This window comes from Schistosoma haematobium, chromosome 1, assembly GCF_000699445.3.
Source record: "Schistosoma haematobium chromosome 1, whole genome shotgun sequence".
Lineage (NCBI taxonomy): Eukaryota > Metazoa > Platyhelminthes > Trematoda > Strigeidida > Schistosomatidae > Schistosoma > Schistosoma haematobium.
Window position 1 is genome coordinate 77,364,384 of NC_067196.1, and position 24,885 is coordinate 77,389,268.

The 24,885-nt window shown below is 36.8% G+C and overlaps 1 protein-coding gene across 3 annotated transcripts in view; it reads right to left on the reverse strand.

Annotated features, from left to right (window-relative positions):
• Window positions 1–276: 276 nt before the first annotated feature.
• HYOU1_1 (Hypoxia up-regulated protein 1) overlaps window positions 277–24,885 on the reverse strand; it is a 29,650-nt gene continuing 5,041 nt past the window's right edge. For 2 of the 3 annotated variants that reach the window (XM_051218584.1, XM_051218585.1), the window contains 13 exons: window positions 24,359–24,431; window positions 23,401–23,590; window positions 22,490–22,701; window positions 11,912–12,044; window positions 11,118–11,326; window positions 9,743–9,960; window positions 8,951–9,102; window positions 6,777–6,871; window positions 5,997–6,204; window positions 3,516–3,833; window positions 2,281–2,485; window positions 1,136–1,240; window positions 277–575 (listed from right to left, as the gene is read on the reverse strand). In XM_051218584.1, coding sequence (XP_051075190.1) covers window positions 553–575; window positions 1,136–1,240; window positions 2,281–2,485; window positions 3,516–3,833; window positions 5,997–6,204; window positions 6,777–6,871; window positions 8,951–9,102; window positions 9,743–9,960; window positions 11,118–11,326; window positions 11,912–12,044; window positions 22,490–22,701; window positions 23,401–23,590; window positions 24,359–24,431 — 2,141 coding nt within the window. In that variant the 3' untranslated portion in view covers window positions 277–552. Of the gene's footprint in view, window positions 576–1,135; window positions 1,241–2,280; window positions 2,486–3,515; window positions 3,834–5,996; window positions 6,205–6,776; window positions 6,872–7,137; window positions 7,216–8,950; window positions 9,103–9,742; window positions 9,961–11,117; window positions 11,327–11,911; window positions 12,045–22,489; window positions 22,702–23,400; window positions 23,591–24,358; window positions 24,432–24,885 lie in introns of all 3 variants that reach the window. The other variant, XM_051218583.1, reaches the window with a different exon arrangement.

Here is a 24,885-nt window from a genome sequence, read left to right on the forward strand (position 1 = left end):
ACTATTTATTGATAAGATATTTTTCTCTAGTATTACGAACTGTATTCCATGATTTCCACTCATTTTATTTACACATAGTTAAATACAAAACCTGTTCGGGACCTTTCTTATCTCACTGAAATACGATAGTACAGCTTTTATAAACAAAATCATCGAAAATGAAATGGTCTTCTCTGAATAAGACAAATACCAAATAGTACACACATTCGTTGTATGAAGTATACAAAATGGACACTAATCCACTGGACTGATATGAATGAAATCAATAAACTTCTGTTATAAAAAATACATATATTTATACCAACAATGCAAGTAACGCTTACAATACTACTACCTAGTGTTTTGGATTAGAAAACAATGAATGAAAGAAATTTACACAAACAATGAAGAAGACATCACAGTAAAAATATTAATATGTGAATACAGAGTAAGCAAAAGATAAAGTTCAATGAAAACAGACTAAGATGAAATGGGACTGCAATATTCAATCAACATTAAAACATCTCATCTTCAGCCGATTTTATCTCAATTTGTTTGGAATTACACGTGATATTACAACTCCGGTCTTGGTGTTCCTGTTAAGTAACAATGAGGAAAACAATGATAAATTATTTTTGCATAATAATATAACTGTTAATTATTTCTTGTCAGAATATCGCACACTAAAAAAGCTGAAAAACATCGTAATGTTTCATATTTTACCTGGAAAGACCCTCTTAGTTATTTGCCATTATAAGTGACATATAAGGAATCGAAGTATACAGTTCAACTATGAATAAACTGAGATCAGATTATGATCGGCAGTAGGAATCGAATCCAAACAATTCTAACAACTCAAAAAGTGATCCAATACAAAGAATTTTCATCATACAACCTAAGGTAACAAACAGAAAAATCCACAATAATGCCTTACATATTTCTGTACTATGGCCTGGAATTACTACAATTCGTAAACAAACTACATAATATTGTGTAAAGGTTACAGCCACTGGAAACCTGGAAGCACTGGGCGCATCCAACGGAGTCTCATTCGAAGACGAAACAGACGTCATGTTTCCAATCGTGGTCTAACACAAATCGGTTCATGATTTCAATGAAATATATTTTTATTGTGAATATAAACATTTAAACATACGCGTAGTATCTTCTGTTGTTTTTGTTGTAGGCTCTTCATCTGTTTTAACAGTTCCAGAAATAGTTTTATCATCACCACTGGTACTAGTTGGGATTTGGCCTTTATCTGGTTGGACAAAACAATGTAAAATAACAATAAAAATTGATTTCCAATTAAATACACCCAGAAAAACATATAAGATAAACAGTAGTCTTTTTAGAAAAGGAAAAAATGAAATATTTCTGATATAGGCGTGTTAGAGAGTACAGAATTTTCGTTATTTGAAAAATGAATTGATCTTAAATGGAAAATCAGTGAAAACTGGGAAGCACCGATACAACTGTTTCGTCCTATTACGGAACTACACAACAATGCAAATTAACAACCGCAAAGGGAATCACACGCAGAACCGACGGTTCTGCGTCTGATAGCTTGAACTTTACTACCTGGTATCCGGTGGTGTGCACGTCTAACTTCAATCAATCCCAGCTAGTATCAGTTCGTGACTGAGAATTCTGCAATCTCCAGAAACACTCATATACTAACAATAATCATGTGTTCTCTAGTGACCAGTTTTAAGATGCGATTCCTGAAGTTCTAGTGAGATGCCGTGACCAGTGGATCTCAACTATATCGGATATGAGGCAGCTATCCAATGTAAATGATGAAAGACAGCCGCACAGTATCGCTAATTGATCGAAGTTAGATATGTTAACAAACAGATACCGGTTCACTTCAGGAATGACACCAAAAATCCAAGGTCAGATCCTCTCTGTAGTCGTGAGTAGCAACTGCAGAGGGACTTCATACTAAAACAAACCAACTATCCAGTGTTTCTTGGTTTTCAGCGGTGGTCTAGCTAGAATCAGTTTGTAATTTAAGCTATCAAGAGAAAATATTTGTTGTCAAGAAAGGCGTTACATAAAAGCCACTTCATATTTATATCCCCAAAACGGTAGATTTAACAGAACTATGATCGACACTTCTAAAATTACGTCACAAATTTGATAATCTAATCTTTATTCCGTTCTAGGTACCCGCACAGCACATCTTATCTTTTGTTTAATGTTTACTGTATAAACAAGAGCATGAATAAATCGTTGCAAAATAAGAACGATAAAAAGTATGACCAGAAACAAACTTTGTCCACAAAAACAACCACAAACCTTTTAGTGGATCTGCAGTATTCATTTTGCTTTGCTCAGCAAACATACGAGCAATTTCTGATCTCCATAAATTCATTTTAGTGGTATGATAGCTGATTTCTCGGGACAATTCACCTTCTTTACTTCGAATAGTAGAAACCAAAATCGGAGGATCTTCGTATGTTGGAGATTTGTTTAAAACTTCGGTAGATTCAGCTAACCAAGTCTGAAAGTAATTTGTATGTATACGTACATATAATGTATGAAGTATACGATATGGTAAAGAATAACTGAAACTCGTTCACACTTTACCTCACTACCTGTTTGTCAACAAAAATATGATAACTTTTATTGCATCAAGCAAGCAGTGAAAAGTGCCATTTACATTCAATCAATGATTATATAAAACCTAATATTGATATAATCACCCTAGCTGATTTCACAGGATGACCATCGATGAAATACGTATTCTGACTAACTTCGGATATACTCTTGTTCTCCCGAATTCTAATCTCCAGAATCCTCCTTGTCACTTTTTTCCTCTTTCCAAATTTATTTCACTGGATTATACTCTTTAAATAACATCTTCAAACTCTAATCTTTCCGATTATTGCTTATACTCTTACCGCCTCTATAACTACGGGATTTGAATCGACAACTGCATCTCTGTGCTAACGTGGTGTGGCAACTCGAACTGATGTACGTACGTACGAAGTTCTACGTTGTTACTGACTGACTGACGTGCGACCTGTTACATTGTTACAAAGTATATATATGTATAATTAACTCTACCCAATACTCAATTCATTTGAAACTATCAAGTTCAACCTTGGTATAAATATCTATAGAAATAAAAAGTTGGAAACGAATAGTTTCTCGAATATGTATACTTTATGCATGTGATTTATGGTCTTTGACTGTTAATAGTCAAAGCATATACGAAAGTAGACAGAGTAAAATAGACAAACGAACATAAACAAGCGTAAATATGTAGAAAATTTACATGGATAGAATTATATATGAATGCAAACAGTTTAACCAATAAAGTTACAATTACATATCCCAAGGTTCGAACAGTGGTTAATATCAATCTATCATTTCAATTAATCATATGAATGGAAATCTCATTGTTATGTTCCAATTATATATGGGGAGTCCCCATAAATGACATAATAACATAGTTCTTTACTCAACATACATTCATTCGTATGAACACTGTATACTGTAATAGACAAAAAACAACTAGTCAACGTTACCTTTGATTCACCTAGTTTATTTCTTAGTGTATCAATTTCAACTTCAGTGAAGATATTTTTCCATGGTGATGATTCTTCTGAAGTTTGTTCAGAGCTATTATTTGATGCATTCTGATTTTGTTGTTGTTCAGATAGAGTGGTTCTCAATGTTTGCGAAAAAAGTTTTGATAATTCAACCATTTCATTTAATGTTTTTTGGGCTAATTCGATTGTTTTATTAAACGATAGTATTGCTTTCGCACGATGTTTAATCTCAGTAGATCTTCTCTCAATGGGAATAATTAACGATTGGATTTCTTTTATTCTGATATCATAATCCTAGAAAATAATTGAAAAGTTAAACTGATTACGTATTTCATTATTTGAGTATTTTTCTTCTTAAAATATCCAAACAGTCTATATTCGTAACACCGGATAAACTGACATGATAATATGTTGACAAAGTAGAAATAGTGAACATGTCCAGATTCAGAATGATGATTGAACGACCATGGTAAATAAACAACTATGCAGTCAAGATCAATGTTGATTACGTTCTATTTGTTTCGATATTTTAATAAACAGTACAGAAAATTTGAAACATGGCTATTTGGCAGTACAGATTAATGGGACTTTTCACTAATTATTTACTAAATTTTAAATAAGCAGTGGTGACAATCGACACCTTATTGACATCTTGCTCACTGTAATGTGTAAGAGCTCTGATATTGATCCTGTATAGGATCGTAGAAGCGGAGTATTGAAGACACGCAGACTAATTAGCTGTTTGCGGTCAACGTCATTTAGCGACGGCGATATTTACCATCAACTCCCCACTTCTGAAAATAATTGAGGTACAGGGTTTTAATGGATGCAGACAGCCATAGTTTTTTTTGGTGCTAAGCTAATTCTACAGTAAGATGCAAGTACATATGAATATGCTACACTTATGCATGAACAAAAAATTCACATGAATTTATAAAGTTAACACAGCAAATCATTAATGTTTATGCTTCTGTATAAGTATACTGTGAAACTATTGGTTGTAAGAGATTCATATAATTATGTACGAAGAAACTATCCAGTCATGTGAATAGAATTAGATAAGAAAGTGAACAGGAAATCCTTTCAGTTGAAAGTTGATTGCCTAAACAGATTTATAGAGATTCTTTGTGAAAATTATATTGAAAATGAGTGATTGAAATTTAAATAATTCCAATATATTATCCAACAGTTTTGCCTGGACTTCTTCAGGGTCATAGTTGAAATCAAAATTATCAAACAATATATAACTCTCAATAATTAAATCTACACCAATAATAATATTCAGAGGATTTTAGAAAGTAAGAAAATCTGATTCAGTAAAATGTGAATAATGTGAAAAGGAATGAGTATGTGTATGTGTACCCCTATATTATTAATAGGTACCATTTAGTAAATGAATCCAGTATCTGTCAACTACCGACGACATAACGATCACATTGTTTATCAAAAGAGAATTTATACATTTTATTTTTAAGACTAATTAAAAATACTTTTAAAATAATAATACCTTATAAACTACAGTTCCGTACTCTAAAAAATAAACACTAACAACTTGTTGAATTATTCTTTTTTAATTTCAATGGTTAAGATCATGAGTCAGTTGAAGCTAGACCACTATGGAAAACCTGGGAGCACTGGATAGCCATCTCATCCTATTGTGGGACTCCTCAGCAGTGCGCATCCACGACCTCACCCCGGGCCTACTGGTCTCGCGCGCGAGCACTTAACCACTAGACCACTGAACCGGCATCCAAAGGTGTTAATGTCTAACTCCAACTAATTCACGAAATTGAGCGACACATCCACCATTGTCTTCAGTAGGTTACTATCTATTTGAACTCCACTGGTCACTACTTCTCACTAGAACTCCAGGATATACATCTTGAAGCCAGTCACTAGTGAGCATATGTTGATTAATATCAGATGGGTTTTGTGAATATTATAGTAATTTCAATAGTTGAGATCATGAGTGCACACTGCTGAGGAGTCCCACAATAGGAAGAAACGGCCGTCCAGTGCTTCCAGGTTTTCCATAGTGATCTAGCTTCAACTGACTCATGATCTTAACCATTGAAATTATTGTAATATCCACAAAACCCATCTGATATTCTTTTTTAGTTTGATAAATTAGAAAATCTTTTTAGAATGATCAAAGATAGTGGATTCATTCGATTAATCAACAGTATAGATATATATTATTTGATTAATAATTTACTACACAAAATCTTCTTCATTTAACAAAGTTAAAGTCAATAGGATTACATAAATATGAGACTAAATGATTGTTTAATAACTCGACTTAAATGATAATCTTCTACAGTCTGTGACATCAGGACGAAACGGTCGTCCAGTGCTTCCAGGTTTTTCATGGTGGTTTAGCTTCAATTGACTCATGATTTTAACTATTGAAATCTCCACAAAACCCCTTCTGAGAAGTATAAATGATGATAAACTCACATTCTTTAGACCAGTATGACCTTGTTCATCAAACCAACTGGATGCGATTTGTAATACATTATCTAACTGTTTAAGTTCCTCTTCAGTACCATATTTCTTATAATCAGTTGAAATCATATCATTTGTATTGAGCAATAAAGTTTCAAGCAGATTAATAGACTGGTCTAAAGCAGCTCTCTCTTTATCTGCTTCACGTAACTTCTCCAATCTTGATGCAACAAAAAACATAGATCAGTAGACAATGAAAAACAGAAAATATAAATTCATAACATAATAAAAAGATTACCTTTAAAGGAATGACTGCTAAAAACGCATGATTTATTAATATGTGGAAATTTTGACGTCAGATTACATTCATAGGCTTAATCAATCTATGAAATATCCCCACCATAATAAACCATGCTCTTCTACAGAAGACAGTAAGGAAATTACACTCTTACTCTCAAAACATTATTATACGATAGCATGGCAATAATTTATCTTGTCTTATGTCTTCGTGTCGCAGATATGCACATAAATAAAATGAAGTCGGATGTTATAGGCACAGAACTAATCAACGGATATTCATAGGGCCGTCCATGATATTTGGAAAAGCATAAGTACAACCAGAATGCATCTAATGAAGTTGTTCCGTTCCAATATAAATTAGTGTTGTATCAAGTTTATTATATAAAATTTGGCAATAGTATCTAAAGTATAAGGATTGAGTAAGTCAATAAAATGAAAAAAAATTATTAAGATAATTACCCTTAAAAAACATTAGGTTATTTTACAACTTACTTAGATTGTGACACAATTGATTCTTTAGCAGTCAAGTCAGGAAAATCTAAATAAACAACTTCATAGTCGATAGGTTCAAAAAATGGTCCTGTAGACTTTGAAAGGTAAAAGTGAAATGTACAAATCATTAAAATAGTATGTCATCAACGTACAATAGATATACACAATAAGCATAAATGAGGAATGAAACTCAAACTACATAAGTAGTATGCATGCATGGTTCGATTAAAACATAAAGCAAAACTAATTATAGCAAACAGAAGCTATGATCAAAATCTTTAAAATAAAAGATACATAATAAGATTTTACTACTCAATGAAAGCAAATATAAGCAAATTAGAATGGGATGCAAATAAACTACCTTTACATCTACTGTTAATTGATCTTTGCCAGATACGTTATCGTCATTAACAGAAATAGTTTGGTTGTTTAAAATGGTCTGTAACAGTTAAAGAAACTCAATAGCTGTAATTGTATTCAAATCGAATAGAAATAATAGATTTTCTATGACAAGTTAAAGAAATGAGGTCATAATAAAGCCATCGAACATACAACAAAAAGATAATTGTGATGGATTTTAGTTGAGCGGTTTGTAAGCAATAATTAGTGATGAAGTAAATTAGACACACTAGTATAATTTTAAAAATCAGAATAAAGAAGTTATATCGCATTATACCAGTCAGTTAGTCAAATGAGAAGTAACACGTGGTATGTGTGTACAACGGTTCAAATCGCCACATCCGTTAGCATCGCGAATCCCAGAGTAGTAGAAGTGGTAACATGATTAGTGGTAATAGGAAAGATCAGGCATCGAAGATACGATTTAAGGGAATATAAATTAGTGAAATAAAAGTATGAAAAATTCAGAAGCTTAGATTTTCGGGGAACACAAGGAGTTTATTAGATATATATGTATACTGATGACAGCACTGAGAACGAGAGAGCGAGTTGAAGGTTTAATACCTAAATCATCTTGAAATGAGTAGATAAACTTGTTAGTCATTGTGAAAGATGTTTCGATTTTCGAATGGAATCATTTCAAGGGAATTACTTCAAAATTTTGGTGAAATTAAACTGCTAAAAATTCAACAGTAGTCTGTCCCCACATTGCATAATGGGTAAATGAAACCCACAAAAAATCAGTTTACTTAAAATTTGTAAAATTTCACAGTAATTTAGCTAGATCATCAATCAGCTAACTGTATAATCACTACATCAGAGCTGGCTGCTCTAGAAAATTGTGTGAATCCGATTGGACAAACCACCAAGGAACTCGACAGCTTTTATGCTACCATGATTTTACTGGTAAAACCCGTTAGTCAGTGTGATCATCAACTAACAACACATTTTCGTTCTAATACATATTCAGCGGTCTGACAAACAAACTAAACAATATAAGACCTATGGTAATAGGATGTATTATTTTAGTCTATCTAATTGCTTAACACTAATCTACCAAGCACATATTAGTGTATTTGGCTTTAAACCACACTCCAAGTGTGGTGCATGCTGTTTATGTCCACATACATAAGTAGTATGTAACACCAATCGGAAGTGGAAAACCTGGCAGCAGAAGATTGAGATAATCGAGTCGAAGAGAACGGAAACCGAGAGTAACTATTATGGCAATGAAGAAACGATGAAGTTTGAGACAATTGATGGAGGATGTAGAAATGAAATACTGGACGTACGGTTTTCACATTTGATGGAAGTACTCTGTAACTTTGCATTAAAATACAACTCGTCGTCCTCACCTGTGTTTTCGACCACAACAATACTAGCCAATTGCCCAAAGAAAAGTGAAGTGAGACTCGAACTCGCAACTTAGTGGCTGAAAGCTAAGTCTCCTAATCACTGAGCGACCGCTCTATTGATTTCTTAACATAATGTACAATAGTAGCTCATAAAAGTAACACGACAGAATGAATTACAGTAAATTTTTTTAAAAAAAACAGGAGAAATAAGTTTAAAATTTACAGGGAGTATATTTACTGTTGGATAAGATCATGTAGGATCATTCAAAAGTGTTTGTTACTCCAGATAACATTTCTTCACGATCCATATAAAATTATTACTTAAAAGGATCACCCTTAATATATCATTTTAGAAAAAAAACTATTAAAAAAACATCACTAAATCTAATATTAATTATTAAGAAATAATAGTAAACTTACAGAGTTTTTAGTAATATTCACTGTATTGACATGAGTCAAATTAACGCCACCATCATCTGTTGTGTTGACAGCAGTATCCTGTTCGGGTACATTTTTATCAACATTTGCACCGTCACCTCCACCAAATAATCCACTTAAAGTACTACCAATTTCTATAAGCGAAAAAAAAATTTAAACAGTCAAATGTTTTAAAAGTATCTACAGATCATCTATAAATATAAGCTAACGTGATCAAGAGAAAAATATCTCTTTTGCAAAAACACAGAACAATAGAAATTATGATAGCTAAAGTTGACAAGCAAACTATCCTTTCTATAAGCCTACTTAGACAGTGTTATACTTAAACCAAGTTATTTATTTATTATTTATTTGAGCACATAAATATTGGTACAAAAGAGCACCGAATACGTACGCGCCACACAAGTTACTTGATTTGTGTGTGGGCTGGGATACTGCCCGGCGGCCCAGATCGAAGCAGGTACTTAAACCAAGAGGTCAACAATGTTAGTAATTCTAATACGTAAACACTAAATACAATACTATAAGTAATCATTATGAAGTAATTTTGTGAAATATGATATTGGAGTGAAAAACCATTTCAGTAGCACTGATGAAGAAAATCAGTGAAATGTTACTGAATGCAATCTGGTTGGATGTGAGACATTTTTTTTTCACCTTTAACCATTACCAGTAGAATAAAATAGAACTGTGCGAAAAAAAGGTACGTTAGCACCTACTAACTTAACGTGAATATGCCAACGACAGACCACAGAATATTATTTACCAACTTACTTTCAAAAGTAGATTTCGCCTTATTTGAATCATTAGATATTCCTTTTTTTTCAATAGGATGAAATATACAACTTACACCGCTAAGAACAAGAATTCCATTGTGATCCATAATAAAATGTGCTTTGACACCTCGAGGCTCAGCAAACGAATAGTGTTTAGCTGATTTTGATACATTTCTCGTAGTGATATGACTAAGATTGTAGTTTGGACCTTGGAAACTAAGGATTATATGAACAATTAGAAATAATGTTAAAGTATTGGCGATGACAGTAATTAATATGAGAGTATATAAGGTGACAATATGTTCAATAGGTACACAAACTAATTCGATTCGGTACAATTGATGAAGCACCTGGGACAGATAAATGGATTAGTCAAAACAGAAAAGAAGAAATTTAAGCTAACGATACGAACATCTATCAAATAGATTTAACTGCTTTTACCATGAACAATTGACTATTTTAAGGAATAATCAATTCATTTTGATATAAATTACCGTTGATCGTCTATTTTGGAAGGGCTTTATTTTCAAACAATGAGCAAATGATATAAATATATTTGGGTAACATATCCAATAGTTCTGGGATTAAAAGAAATGCTTATTAAATAAGCGAGTTTAATATGGCCCTGATTAATTGTTTTATATTACTCTAAATAGAGGTATAGACATACAAATCCAACGATTTGACATTTATAAAACAGATATATTTTTATTGATTCTCGTTAGACTGCTGTGATTTACGTTATTGGATATATCCAATCGAACTAGGAGTGAATAGTTTTTATAACTCACTTTTTGTACATCATATAAGCTGTCATAATCAAAGTCGCTAGATTGTTGGACAATATGCTAAGGTTTTTAAACCAAGTAGTTTAAGTTGACACAAAAAGGAAAATGATATGTGATGGTGAAGAAATGTGATTACCGTTAAACACTAGATGTTAACAGGTAGAGATCTCTTACAGTTTGTTTAAGAAAAAATAACCCCAAGTGTATACCATTTGGGAAATTTTCACTTTTCACAACAGCAAGAAATACAACTTGTTTTCGCTTCCATACACTGACTACTTTGAATTATTATCCCTTCTCTGGCTTCTATTCATCTTGTCATATATTCAGAGAGGTGGATAAAAACTGAAATTTTTCTGACCGAATAATGTAAACATAATTCCATTGATGACAAAAAGTACTAGGTAAATATGATAAATCTGACAACGAAGTTATGAAGTATAGTTATTTCAACCGTTAGGCTATTTGCGTTTGCCTCACGCATAAGAAACGATAGTATGAAGTGATAAATTTCAGAAAAATAATTAACTACTTGTAAGCAATCGTCGTAAATATTTTAAATTAAAATAACGGAACAATATTTACCGAGCAGCATCTCCATCAAGATCGACATAATTAACATAGAAGTCTAAGTCATTAATATGTCGATTGAATTTGATTGCGCGTTTTTGAGGAAAAATAGCTCCACGGGGAAAAAGAACTTGTCGAACATAAGATCCATCCTGTTGATCATCGATATGTGAATCTTTGTCTGACTTATCGCTTGGTAACGGTGGAGCACGCATAAAATCAACCTGTAACATTTAAAACATATATATATATATGCATAAGATTCAGATGCTAACCTTTAAAATACGGAACAGGAGGAGACAATAATTTAAACTAATGAAACAACGGTACTTAACAATGGAAAACGGAGCAAATTAATTGGAAGAAATGTTAAGTATTTAGGGATTTATTTAATTTCATCTCCCGTATTTGCGAAATTCAAACTGTAGTTTTAACATAACTGAACCTTTGTAAATTATACTGTGACACCTAGATGATTAGAAATATGTGAAAAATGGGACTACTGACTTTGGCACCATACTAAATTTTCAATTTTCCATGTTTGTACATATTAAATTTTAGATTATCAATGTTGCCAAGCGATCGAAAATCTGAAAATTAGTACAGTTCGAATTATTCCGGTGAGTTTATATATGTCCCACAAGCGAACTACTTACTTAAAACAGGCTGTGACTATCACTTCAGAATTCTTACAAATACACGATAAGTTAGATTCTTAGTTTTAACAAACCTTAACAGCAGGGATAGCCGTGTTAAATGTAAGGATAAATAAGTAAGAAACGTTCATTATAAATGTATCTGAAACTTACAGCAATAGGATAAAGATTATAGTCTTTAACAATGAAACGAGTAACACGAAACCCAGGAGTATGAAATGCAGCTTGATACACGGCACCTAATGCGGCAGCATCATCACTATTAACACCTCTGTGTAATTCTGACCTAGGTAAAAAATAGTACAAAATTACAATTGATTGAGTTTATGATACAAAATGGTTGAAACACAGTCTTTACAGTATCTTGCATTCCTCAAGATTTGACGACCCCAGATTTATTCCCTCAGGGTTCCATAGGTTTTCATTCCTGAGAAGTCCTGAACCAAAATGAAAAGGCCATTTAATCCACATTAGTTTCCAATAGCTCTTCAGTTAATTTCAGTTCACTATGCGAACTAACTTCAAAGTACACGATGACAGGAGCTTTATAATGTTCATTATACATTACGTGATATTATAATGCTAATCATATACTTTGAAAAATTACTATTTTAAATACGTAAGTTCATCAATAAATAACACGGGAAATACGATCTTAACAAAAAGAATAAAAATGGAATCAATAACAAGAGTAATTCATCAGTAGCTATACATAGGAATCCATCAACTGACTTTGTGTGGTGTTATGATGTTCAAATACTATAATTTGTTCTTTGTAGTATGCAACCAATTTTTTGTCTACAAAGTTTATTGTCAATAACAGTCAATTACAACTCATAGACATGAAATTCAAAAAAAAATCCGTTTCCTTCTTTATAAAAACGGTTTGAATATTGATTACACCAGACAAATGTTGGACAGCTGGATGACATAAAATACTCTTGAGTTAACGGATGTATTGTACATTCAGAATAATAGTACGTAATATATACAAGTAAAGATTGTGCAGCACTAAAAACAGACTAAAATACAGGAAAGAGCTGGAAAGGATTGCTCGGGACAGGGTTGGATGGAGAATGCTGCTAAGCGGCCAATGCTCCTTCACGAGGAGTCAGTCAGTCAGTCAGCTACAACGTAGGACCAGGCACATTTATGCATCGGTTCAAGTTCCCATATCTCATTAACACAAAAAGATGGACACCGGATTCATAAAAGTAGTTAATTCAGAGGTCGTAATATATAAAAGAAAGATTGCAGTAAGGATATAGTACAGGAAGAAAGGATTAGTTCGTAGAAAGAAAGATATGAAACAATTTTAATCTCTTAGTTTAAGGGGAGATAGAGAGTTTATACACCGACGCCATTGTGATCGATTCTGAGCCATGTCACCTACAGTCTCCAACCACTGGTTACGACAGTCACGCGGACCCCAACCAGCTAATCTGCATCTACCAACATGGTTCAGACTAGAAGTTAGTGACTTCAAGCACTGGTGCCCCTAACACTCTTCCAACCATCCCGAACGCCGGTTAGCATTCCACGTCGTGGTAATCGGTGTTCGGGCATACGTAACACGTGGCCCAACCATCTCAGTCGATGAAGATTCACAACCTCATCGACTGATTTACCATCCTTCCCTAATACCCTGCGTCGAACCTCACTATTACTTACCCGGTGATCCCAGAAGACGCCAACAATATTTCTAAGGCATCTGTGGTCAAACGCTAGTAGCTTACGAGTGTCTTCTACTCTTAATGGCCATGTTTCGCTGCCGTAAAGTAAAACAGAACGGACTGCTGCGCAGTATACTTGTCCTTTTATTGATAGACGGATATCTCGCCTTCGCCATAGGTGACGTAAGTTGGCAAAAGCCAAACGAGCTTTTCGTATCCGTGCTGAGATTTCGTCAGACACCAACCCATTAGGGCTGATCAGACTTCCAAGATAAGTGAAGTTGTCAACACCTTCGACTACTTCACTCCCTATCCTTAGTTCAGGTGTTGACGCAGACCAGTCCTGAAGCAACAACTTGCATTTAGAGGGAGAGAAGCGCATTCCAAACATTCTGGCATTGTTGCTCAGTGCTACTAAAAGACTCTGCATTCTATCAGCGTCTTCACCAAACAGGACTATATCATCTGCGTATTCTAAGTCGGTAAGCGGACCTCCTGGAAGGAGATCAATACCCGAGAATTCAGTAGACGAGTGTTATTTCCATCAATAGGTCTATGATGAAGTTAAACAAAAATGGGGAAAGTGGACAGCCTTGACGGACACCACTTGAGGTTGCAAAAGTAGATGACAGTTCGCCATAAGCTCTGACTCGACTAGTAGTGTTCGAGTAAAGAGCCTTTACAAGGTTTATGTACTTCTGTGGTACGCCTTTCAATGACAGACACTGCCACAGAATCTCGCGGTCTACCGAGTCAAATGCTGCTTTTAAGTCGAGAAAGACCACCATTGTCGGACGCCGATAAGTATGCATATGTTCTAGAACCTGACGAGTGGTGAATATGTGGTCTATGCAGCCACGACCAGGTCTGAAGCCAGCATGATTCTCTCGTGTTTGCAGTTCATGAGTCTTAATTAAGCGTCTGATAATTATCGAGGCCAGTATTTTAGATACTATGTTTGTTAAACTAATCCCTCTGTGGTTGTCACAGGATGATTTTGACCCTTTCTTATATATTGGGACGATAAGTGATTGCGACCAGTCAGATGGGATAAAGTCTAATTCCCAGATCTTAGCTAAAATATTAGTCAACTTAATCGCTAGAATTGGACCACCATCATTAAAGACCTCTGGAGCCAATCCATCTGGACCAGCTGCCCTTCCTCGTTTCAGATTAACTATAGCCTTTTGAACTTCAGCAAGAGTCGGGGGACCTACTTCAATGTTCCATTCACACTGTCTGGGAATGGAGGGTAGTTGAAGAGTAGCTGAAGGCCAGCTGAACTGTTCCCTAAAGTGTTCCGCCCATCGTTCTAAACGCCTGGACTTGGAGCAGATGAGTGTATCGTCTTTTTCCGATATAATCTCACACTTGACTTATTGATTCCAGTTTCTTTTATTAGTCTGTAGAGCTGTCTTGTGTTCCCCATAGCCGCCGCCTTTTCCATCTCTTTTGCTTTCGTTGCCCACCACTGCTCACGGTCGTTCCTTAGACTTTTGCTTAACCTAGATCTGATTTGTTGTCGCTCTTCATCGTGTTCAGAGCCTGACGGGATGAGTTTGCGAGAATCCATCAGTACAATAGACCTTGAGGAAATCCATTGGTTCTTTGTAACCCTGTGGTTTAAATCACTGATAGATGTCACTATTGTTTCCACAGCTTTTTGTATAGCTTTCCAAGCAACATCTGGGTCAACCTCGGTTTCAGAACTACCTAAGTGTGACCTCAGTTGTTCCTGGAACCTACTTTTGGTTTTCTCGCTACTCAATTCAGTTATAATGGCTCTTTTTAGTGTGGCGTTTTTGCGTCCAGTGAGGCGCAAGCAGATGCGTGCCCGTATTAGGGCGTGGTCGGAGTCCAAGCAGGTACTCCAGAATGAGCGACAATCTTCTACCGATCCTCTACAACGATGACTGACGACAATATGGTCTATTTGAGTCCATCGTTGGTTTGGTGTAGGGGGTCGCCATGTTAAACGATGTCTCTCATTATGCTTAAAATTTGTAATTGCTAAAAATAAACGATTGTCTGAGCACAGTTGCAGCAAACGATCACCATTATCTGTTCGTTGTGCCGGAATACTAAAATACTGTTATAATCTCTGTCTTTCTTCTTACGGTCGCTGCTAGCGACTGCATCACAAGACGTACTTGAAATAGCATGTGAATTCGAGCAGTGGATGTTAAGCTGTTGAGTCAGAGTCTCCAACAACCGCATTTGTGCATCAAGTTGTGCTTGCTGTTGTTGTAGTATTCGGTTAAGCTGGTCATCTGATATGGGCATCTTGAATTTGTTTTCCTTTTTCCCCGTCGCCACTGTTATAACTCTGTCTTTCTTCTTACGGTTAATGACCCAGCTATTCCTATTGCTTAGTATTCTCGGACACCGATTCACTCGACAAGTCCCCAAATCAGAACACGGTTGAACAGGAAAAAGATTATATTCCAAATAGCAAGTCAGAAGCCAGTAGGAAGCACAATAGGGGAAAACGTCGGTATATTTATAGTTTTTACATAAGAAGATTCCAGAGTATTCTCCGACTATCGACTAGTGCTGATTGGATAAGAATCAGCCAATCAGCGTGCACCAAAGCAATCATGCATTGAGCATGCTTTAATCTAGTCTATGTCCCGCTAACACCTCCCCTCTGAGCAGATTCGTAGGATCTGGTGCTAGGGTCCAACTGCAACTGAGTGACTGGCTTGTGCTTCCGATTAGTCCATCGTCTAGGCAATAAAGAAGTATCACTCTTTTCTTGCACAGAAACTGATGTGTCTATTCCCGGCGTTTTGATTTCAAAGGTGTCTAGCAGAACATCAAGAGGTAATCGATATTGAATCTTGTTGCTGGCTATCGAGGTTGCTTTCAATTGGTTAGCATGACGTACCCAAACTTCCGAGCCAACTGACACCTCGTAAACCACACTCCCCTTCTTTCTCAAGATCCGACCAGCTGTCCATGTAGGATGTTTCCCACGATAGTCCATAGCAAGTACTTTTTGTCCCACCGTGAACAATCGTCTTTGTGCCCCATGATGTCGGTTGAACTGATTCTCCATCGATAGGTTTCGTTGGGGTTCAATAGCTGGCGTAGGACGGATGACATCGAAATGTGTTCGTATTTTTCTTTTCGGTTTTCCTAGTAACCTATCACCTGTCTTCTTTGGAAGTACTGGGGTGTCCAATGATGAACGCGATACGTTACAGACACTGTTAATTGGTACATCCATTATTCCAAGTTTGTCTAACATATCTAGACCAAGAAGATCAAGGTTCGGCCGTTCTGTTAGGTAACATATTCCTGTACAGTTAGTTCCATTGAAGGAAAATTCACACTGTAATTCACCAACCAGTTTTAGCACACCACCTGATGCGTTTTTAGCCGTTTTCTTAGATGGATTCATTGGCGGTTTACCCAGCAAGTTATACGTTTCTCTAGACACTAACGTGATATCTGATGCCGTGTCAATTTGAAGACGAGCTGATATGCCGTTTATCTGGATGGTAACATACTTTCTCCGAATGTCATAGTTTGTTTGAAAAGCAGCTACCAGAGAAAGAGATTTAGACTCGGCTGATTTCACATGTCGAGGACGTTTATGCTTCTTCTTAGGCTGAGACGTACGCTTCGGTGGACAATGACCTTCTTTATGTCCACGTTTGTTGCACTCCTGACATTTATGCTTCTTGAATGAACAGAATCGTGCATAATGCCAATCACCGCATAACCAGCATGCAGTCCTTGGTTTGTTACGAGTTATTACCGGCTTCTGAACTTTTAACCTAGTAACAGTATTTACACTACCGCAGGTTAAATTAGGATTTACCTGTTCAATCAACTCGTTATCGTGTCTGATGCTTTGTAGACGCTTACACTCATCTGTCAATGTCCTGAGTGTGACGTTTGGGTCTTGATCCAGTCGAGCTAAAAGTCTCGTCCTGATCTCAGCATCTTGTGGTGACTGAAGAGCTTTGATGAATATTAAGCATTTAAATTGGTCATCAGTCAACGAGCGTAACTTGAAACGTTCACATTCTCTGTTGACGATGTCTGCTAGAACACCATATTCATCGGCTTCGCGTTTCACCAAATTTAGACACCGATATCGAATACTAAACAACGAGGATGACTCGCCGAATATCTCTGACAACTGAAATACCGTCTCCTCGAAACTGAGCTCTCGAGGTAACTTTGGCAATATATGGTCAACAAAACGTGCGTGTTCACTGCTTCCCAACTTACGTACCAACAATCGGGTCTTCCACGCATCGTCTTGGTTACAGAATTCTGTTCTAAATGTATCTTCCCAACGTTTGAACCACGTGAGAAAAGTATTTCCACTTTCGGGATCATAGATGAATTCTGGGATGCTGCTAGCGACTGCATCACAAGACGTACTTGAAATAGCATGTGAATTCGAGCAGTGGATGTTAAGCTGTTGAGTCAGAGTCTCCAACAACCGCATTTGTGCATCAAGTTGTGCTTGCTGTTGTTGTAGTATTCGGTTAAGCTGGTCATCTGATATGGGCATCTTGAATTTGTTTTCCTTTTTCCCCGTCGCCACTGTTATAACTCTGTCTTTCTTCTTACGGTTAATGACCCAGCTATTCCTATTGCTTAGTATTCTCGGACACCGATTCACTCGACAAGTCCCCAAATCAGAACACGGTTGAACAGGAAAAAGATTATATTCCAAATAGCAAGTCAGAAGCCAGTAGGAAGCACAATAGGGGAAAACGTCGGTATATTTATAGTTTTTACATAAGAAGATTCCAGAGTATTCTCCGACTATCGACTAGTGCTGATTGGATAAGAATCAGCCAATCAGCGTGCACCAAAGCAATCATGCATTGAGCATGCTTTAATCTAGTCTATGTCCCGCTAACAAATACCCACCTAAATGCCTTTCTGTTTGGTTTAAACTACCTATCTGAGCATTAAAGTCACCCCCTATGAGTACTATGTCTGAGCGTTTAGCTTTCTGAAGAATTTCAGATAGCTTTCTGTAAAATTCATCTTTCACTTCATCTGAGCTGCAGTCGGTGGGAGCGTAGGCAGAAACGACAAAAAGGCAACGACGTGTGTCCCTATCCTTCTGAGTTCTTACGGAGCCGTTTAGCCGAACAGCAGATATACGACTGTTAACGGGGATCCACTCTAACAGTGCTTGTTCCGCCCTCATGCTTAGTGCTATCCCTACTCCTGCCAGTCCACGAGAGCTGGCCGTCGGGTCACCAGATACACAGAGGGTGTATCTCATTGGCTCTTCGTGTTGCCGAGGTGAGGTCAAGTGAATGACCACACTGGGATCCTGTATGCGTGTTTCAGAGACACAGCATACATCAATGGTACGAGATTCTAGGGTTCTAACCAAGGAAGCCTGTTGACCGATTTGACATAGGGTGCGTACATTGAAGGCTCCAATGTGTAGTTTGGAGCGAGGTTTCAGTAGACCTGGGACAGTGTTTTGAGCACTAGAATCGTTGGCTATGGTGACACTTGAGGAGGAAGCCGAAAAAGGAAGTTTAGAGGTGAAAGTCGATACAGGAGGAATAATAGGAAGTGAAGACGAAGGTTGATTATGAATACAGTGGTCTCGAGTGCTTTTAGAGGTATGAGGGCGGTTATCACTTTCCGGTTGCCCACACCGTGGAAGGGTTCTTCTGGAGGTACCTGAAAAGGAAATTGGATTACAGGTGGTCTTAGTGACCTGGAAGCGTGACCGCAGTGCCCAAGGGACAACTGCTTGAGGTCGGTCACACACGACCTTTTTATGAGTAATTTTTGTGTTAGCTCCGTACTTGTTGAGACTTTACCGCCGGAGACGGATATCCGTGGGATAAGGCGAGGTGTGCATTTTTAGGGTCGACTGGGTTAACTTAGAAGTAGGGTCATCCATATCGTCGTTCGACTCCAAACTGTTAGAAACCTCGATTGGACTAGCATTATTCCAACACATTAGAGATCCCACAAGATACGACTTAAGAAACTCTTCCTCTCTTTTAGATTTAGTTTTCACACACGGTGATGATGTTGGTCAAATGACTTTTCTCCCACCACTTGGGAGAAGTGACCATGCAGTCATCTTATTCAAATTCATGGCTGAGATTGCCTGTCAAACAGTTGCACCGGCCCGTCCCAACATATGGAAGGCAGATATGCAGGCAATTAACTCCGCAGCATCGGCTGAAAACTGGGAAATTGACTCAAAGGCATCAGTACAAAAGGCATGGACTCTATTCAGACAGTTATACAATCGGGTAACTCAACCATACATACCCTGAACTGTCCCAAAGGAAAAGAAGCACGGACATCCCTGGTTAGGGCGGGGTATTCGACGCTTACTAAGACAAAAGAAGAAATGCTGGGACGTTGCCATCCACCTTGGCACAGCAGGTACGATGGAACGCTACAGATCGATAAGAAACGAGTGTATAATGAAAATTCGGGAAGCTCAAAGAAAATATGAAATGCAGCTGGCACAATCTGAACTCAAGCAGCCCAAGAGAATATACTCGTACATAAACTACAGAACAAGGACTCATCACTGGATTCCCAACCTAATTACAGTAGGAAGTGAATCTAAAATGATAGAGGAAGATCAGGAAAAAGCAGAGGCTATGGCTGAATATTTTGGGGCAGTTTTCACTCAGGAACCTCCTCTAGAGAAAGAACCAGACCCAATTACAGAGTCAACAAACCAGCTGCTCACCGTGGACTTCGACCAAAACGATGTGCTTAAGGCTCTTAGCACCCTAAATATGGAGAAGTCAACAGGACCAGATGAACTACACCCCAAAATCTCGAGACATATTGCCCAATATATCGCGGCCCCACTGACTGTGATATTTAATATGTCACTTGACCAAGGTGTGTTACCTATGGACTGGAAGGACGCAATCGTCACTCCCATACATAAAACAGGTCTACGACAAGTTCCATCGAATTACAGACCCGTAAGCCTCACCAGTGTTGTAATTAAAATACTGGAAAGAATAATCAAACGGACCATAACGGCATTTATGGAAACCAATAACTTGTTGAACATGGCACAACATGGTTTTAGAAAGGGTCTATCCTGTACAACGAACCTCCTTATAGCTAGGGAGCTCTGGATTAATGCGCTAGACAACGGAAACTCAGTGGATGTTGTCTACATAGACTTCAGTAAGGCTTTTGACAAGGTACCAACTAATAGACTGCTATTGAAGTTGGCAAACCTTGGTATTGCCGGACCTCTTTTAAAATGGATTAAAGATTTCCTAGTAGGTCGTAGACAAAAAGTAAGAATAAATTCCAAGTGCTCCATCTGGAGACCAGTACTTAGTGGAGTACCCCAAGGTTCCGTCCTAGGTCCTTTACTTTTTATAATGTACGTTAATGATCTTACAAGTATAATACAGTCTCCAATGTTATTATACGCTGACGATGTAAAAATTTGGCGAGTAATAACTGGAGACAAAGACGCATTTACTCTTCAGGCGGATTTAAATAATATGATAAACTGGTCTAAAGAGTGGCTGATGCCTATCAACTCGGAAAAGTGTGTCTACATGCACTTGGGGGATTCAAAGGTTAATACGTACAACATAGAGGATGTGTCATTACCCGTAGTCCGGTCTCATAAGGATCTAGGGGTGACAGTGAGTAATGATCTAAAGACGACGTCCCATTGCCGGGAGGTCGCAGCCAAGGGGTTTCGAACCCTCTGGGCTTTAAAAAGGACATTCACTAAGTTAGATACTGCCATGTTCACCACTATATACACATCCTTAGTGAGAACTAAGCTAGAGAACTGTGTTCAGGCTGCAAGCCCCTGTTTAAAAGGTGACTCAGACATACTAGAAAAAGTACAGAGGGAAGCTACCCGTGCGATTCCGGAACTCCGGGGTTTAACATACAAAGAGCGGCTCGAAAAACTGGACCTCTTTACTCTATCCTACCGCAGACTAAGGGGAGATCTAATATTGATGTACAGAATACTGAGAAATGATTTCGGACCTAACTTATTCTCTCTCTTTCTTCCCACTAGATCGGGACACCTCAGAGGACATAGCAGGCGAGTAGAAAAGCCAAGAACGAACAAAATACCCGTGGCATACAGGTTTTCACACCGAGTCATCAATACTTGGAACCTGCTGCCTGAAGCACTGGTGTCCGCACCTTCAATTGACTCTTTCAAGAGAAGACTGGACACTCACAGAAGCATACTAGAAAAGGAATAAAATAGGCCGTAGGCCTTCTGTCCTTACTACACAAATCTGAATCTGAATCTGACCTTTTCTAACCCCACCCCTCCTTGTGGGAAGGCAGCATCGCTGTCATGCTGGTTGTCTGAAGGAAACACCTTACTGCTGTCACACCTCTGTACAGTCAGCAGTACGACTTCGCCTTCGGACCTTGGGTTTGTTGTTTTTAGTCTTACCGCTCTTCAACCGACCTGTCTGACATGGTAGGACCTTGAGGAACGGTTGTTCCAGCCAGTATAGCTCGGTTGCTTCATCATGATAGGCAAGCCCGACCACCACGTCAAGGTAGCAACAACGAGTAACAGACGTAAGTAAGTAAGTAAGCTACCACGTCATCCAAAATTTGTAACTGTCAGTTGTATCCATCACAAAGTGGCTTACTCAAAATTTTCATCACTTTAGCTTAATCTAACGTTGATGTAGCCTGACTTTATACAACCACCAATCAATGAAACTGTACTCTTATAAGTATCGATGTTATTCATTTCAATGTACTTCCCATTACTATTCGATATGATTCACTTTTTTAACTGATTAATATTTATTCCATACCGATAGTATCAAGTTACGTTTTAGAAACATAATGTGTCCTACAGTTTGTGACTACAATTATACCAAGACTTTGATAAGACTACATTATGAAGCGTGCTTGAAAAAGATACTTATAAGCAAAATAAATCAAACAGTAATTTCGTAGAAAAATAAACGAAACGGGTCATAAAAATAACTAAATGTGAATCTGCTGGAAACAGAAATGAGAATTGTCTTACTAGATAGTTTGGGCTAGAATTTAGGAAAAAATAACTTACTTTTGACTATACTCGATTAGAACAGATTGAATTTTTGGGATTCGTGTACCTCCACCCATTAGAATAACTTCTTGTAATGACTCCATTGAAAAATCGACCATGATATCGAAAAACGGTCGTTTAACTCTCTCGAACAGATCAGAGCAAAATGCTTCCATCTCAGCACGAGTAATTTTAACATTTAGATCTTCTTCATTGAACAAATTTTCAACCTTATATGTTGCAAAAAAAATTGCCGAAAACTTGATTGACTGTGTTTATATATTTCTTCGAACTAAACATTATAATAAGTTTCTGAATAAGGCAAGCGTTATTTACGTAGTAAATTGCACAATTCTAAATTGCATAAAACAATTGTGTGAATATGTATTTCAAATAATTTTCAACGCCTATCATTTGTGCATTTTCGCATAGATTATAACCTATATGCAGCATATTAACGTTATTGAATTACTTCTTTATCAACTAGCAAGAAACAATCACATAACTTTGCTTACTACTATCGATGAATATTCATATACCTACTAATTTATTAATTATATTTTAAGTCCTATATTAACTAATATTTATATGGCCAGACTAATTTATGGATGAACCAATCAGATATAAGATAACGCTAGAGTTTTGGCATTGTGATGAAAACCCTAAATTTAGTTCATAACCCTAACTATCAACTGTAAATCACAATTTTAACTCCTCACACTGCTTTATAACACTCATTTTGAAGATCACTTTAGCATCACTCAAAGGTTGTCCATAAATTATAGTCTCACCATTTGTATCATAAAAATAGTAAACCAAAGCAAATTACATACAAACACTTGCTTCGTTGAGCAAAACTAAAGGATCGATTATATAAATACGAATAAAATATGTAAATAACACATCGCTCGAAAAACGTTTACAATTACCTGGGCGAATATTTCGGAATTTGCACTAAGTTTGGTAAGCACATTTGAGGCCTCTAAAGCCAGTTTAGACATAGCTCGATGACTTTTTTTCACTAGATCTTTATCTAATTTCTTTATTTCACAGAATTTTTCCAATAACTGATCTCTTATTCGATAAATGAAAGCCTGTGTACCGAATGTTGGATCATGACTAAAAATAAAACATTACAAACTTGTAAATGTATATCTGTACTGGTTTACTGATGCATATACTCCTTAGAATTTTAAATTTTTATCCTCTAAGTACTCTCTCGATTTTAATGACTTTCAGACTACGCAGTTTTAAAGAATTTAATATGACAGCGGTGAGCTCCTCTGTTGTAACATGATGTATTTGGTGTGATAGAACTTTTGAGTGGTTAACATGAAGTGCTTAAGGGAAAATACATTAAAACTGTATGCAATTAAAACAACAAAAGTTTCCGAGAAAGTATCGTTACATTTCCTAACTAAATGCTATCAATGAAATCAAGCTAATAGGGTCTGTAGAGTAAAATCAACGAACAACTTGGTAATCTTTTAAACGACTGTAACGCATGATTTAGAATAACTGAATGTATGAATGTTTTACCACATCAACCTGGTGAAAAATGTAACTAGACTCTTATTTAAGTCCGTTACTATAGTGGGCTACACCAAATATCGCTCACGTAAGTTGTTAGTCGTCTTATGTTTAGCCAATCTGTCATAGGATTCTCCAAGATCTAACTTTTTTATCGCCTCACTCAGCAACTGATCGCTTACCTGTAGACTCTCAATCTAGGAGCAAGTAGACATCCTTAACTAGAAGGTTTAGCTGCGTAAGGGGTTGCAAGCATTCGAAGCTGGCTAACTCAAGTGACACGGCTTACAATACAATAATTATTGTATGGGCAAAAGTAAAGCATTCGGGTTGTATTATAATCTTATTACAACTTACCTGACATTTACAATCCTCAACATCGGGAAATCTGCCACAACATCTCCATCTCTGTGTTTCCCATATGAGTAGGCTATGGAACAAAACCACGAGAAATAATCCGATTTTCTCAACGAAAAAAATAATGGATAACTTTAAGACTGAGCGAACAGATAGAAATAACTTATCCGTTTAAAAATGACAGTAACAGACAAGCAATGATACTACAGAACGAAGCATAGGTTCAAGCTGCCAAAACAGCAATATAGGAAAGGAAAATCAACAAAACCGGTAGGGAAATCATGTAAACAAGAGATATAAACTCATGAGCCCAAACCAATGACGAGTAAGGAAACAAATACGGTCTAAGCGGAGATAAAAAATTATGTCTTCAGCTCATATGGTCACTTTTGAACCATGTCATCCAGAGTTCCTAAATGGATACTTAATAAACTGAAGATCTCACCGAGAGAGTATAGCAGAAGAACAGGTGGTCCAGATGGATTGGCCCCAGAGGTCTTTAATTGTGGTGGTCTAGTTTTAACGAT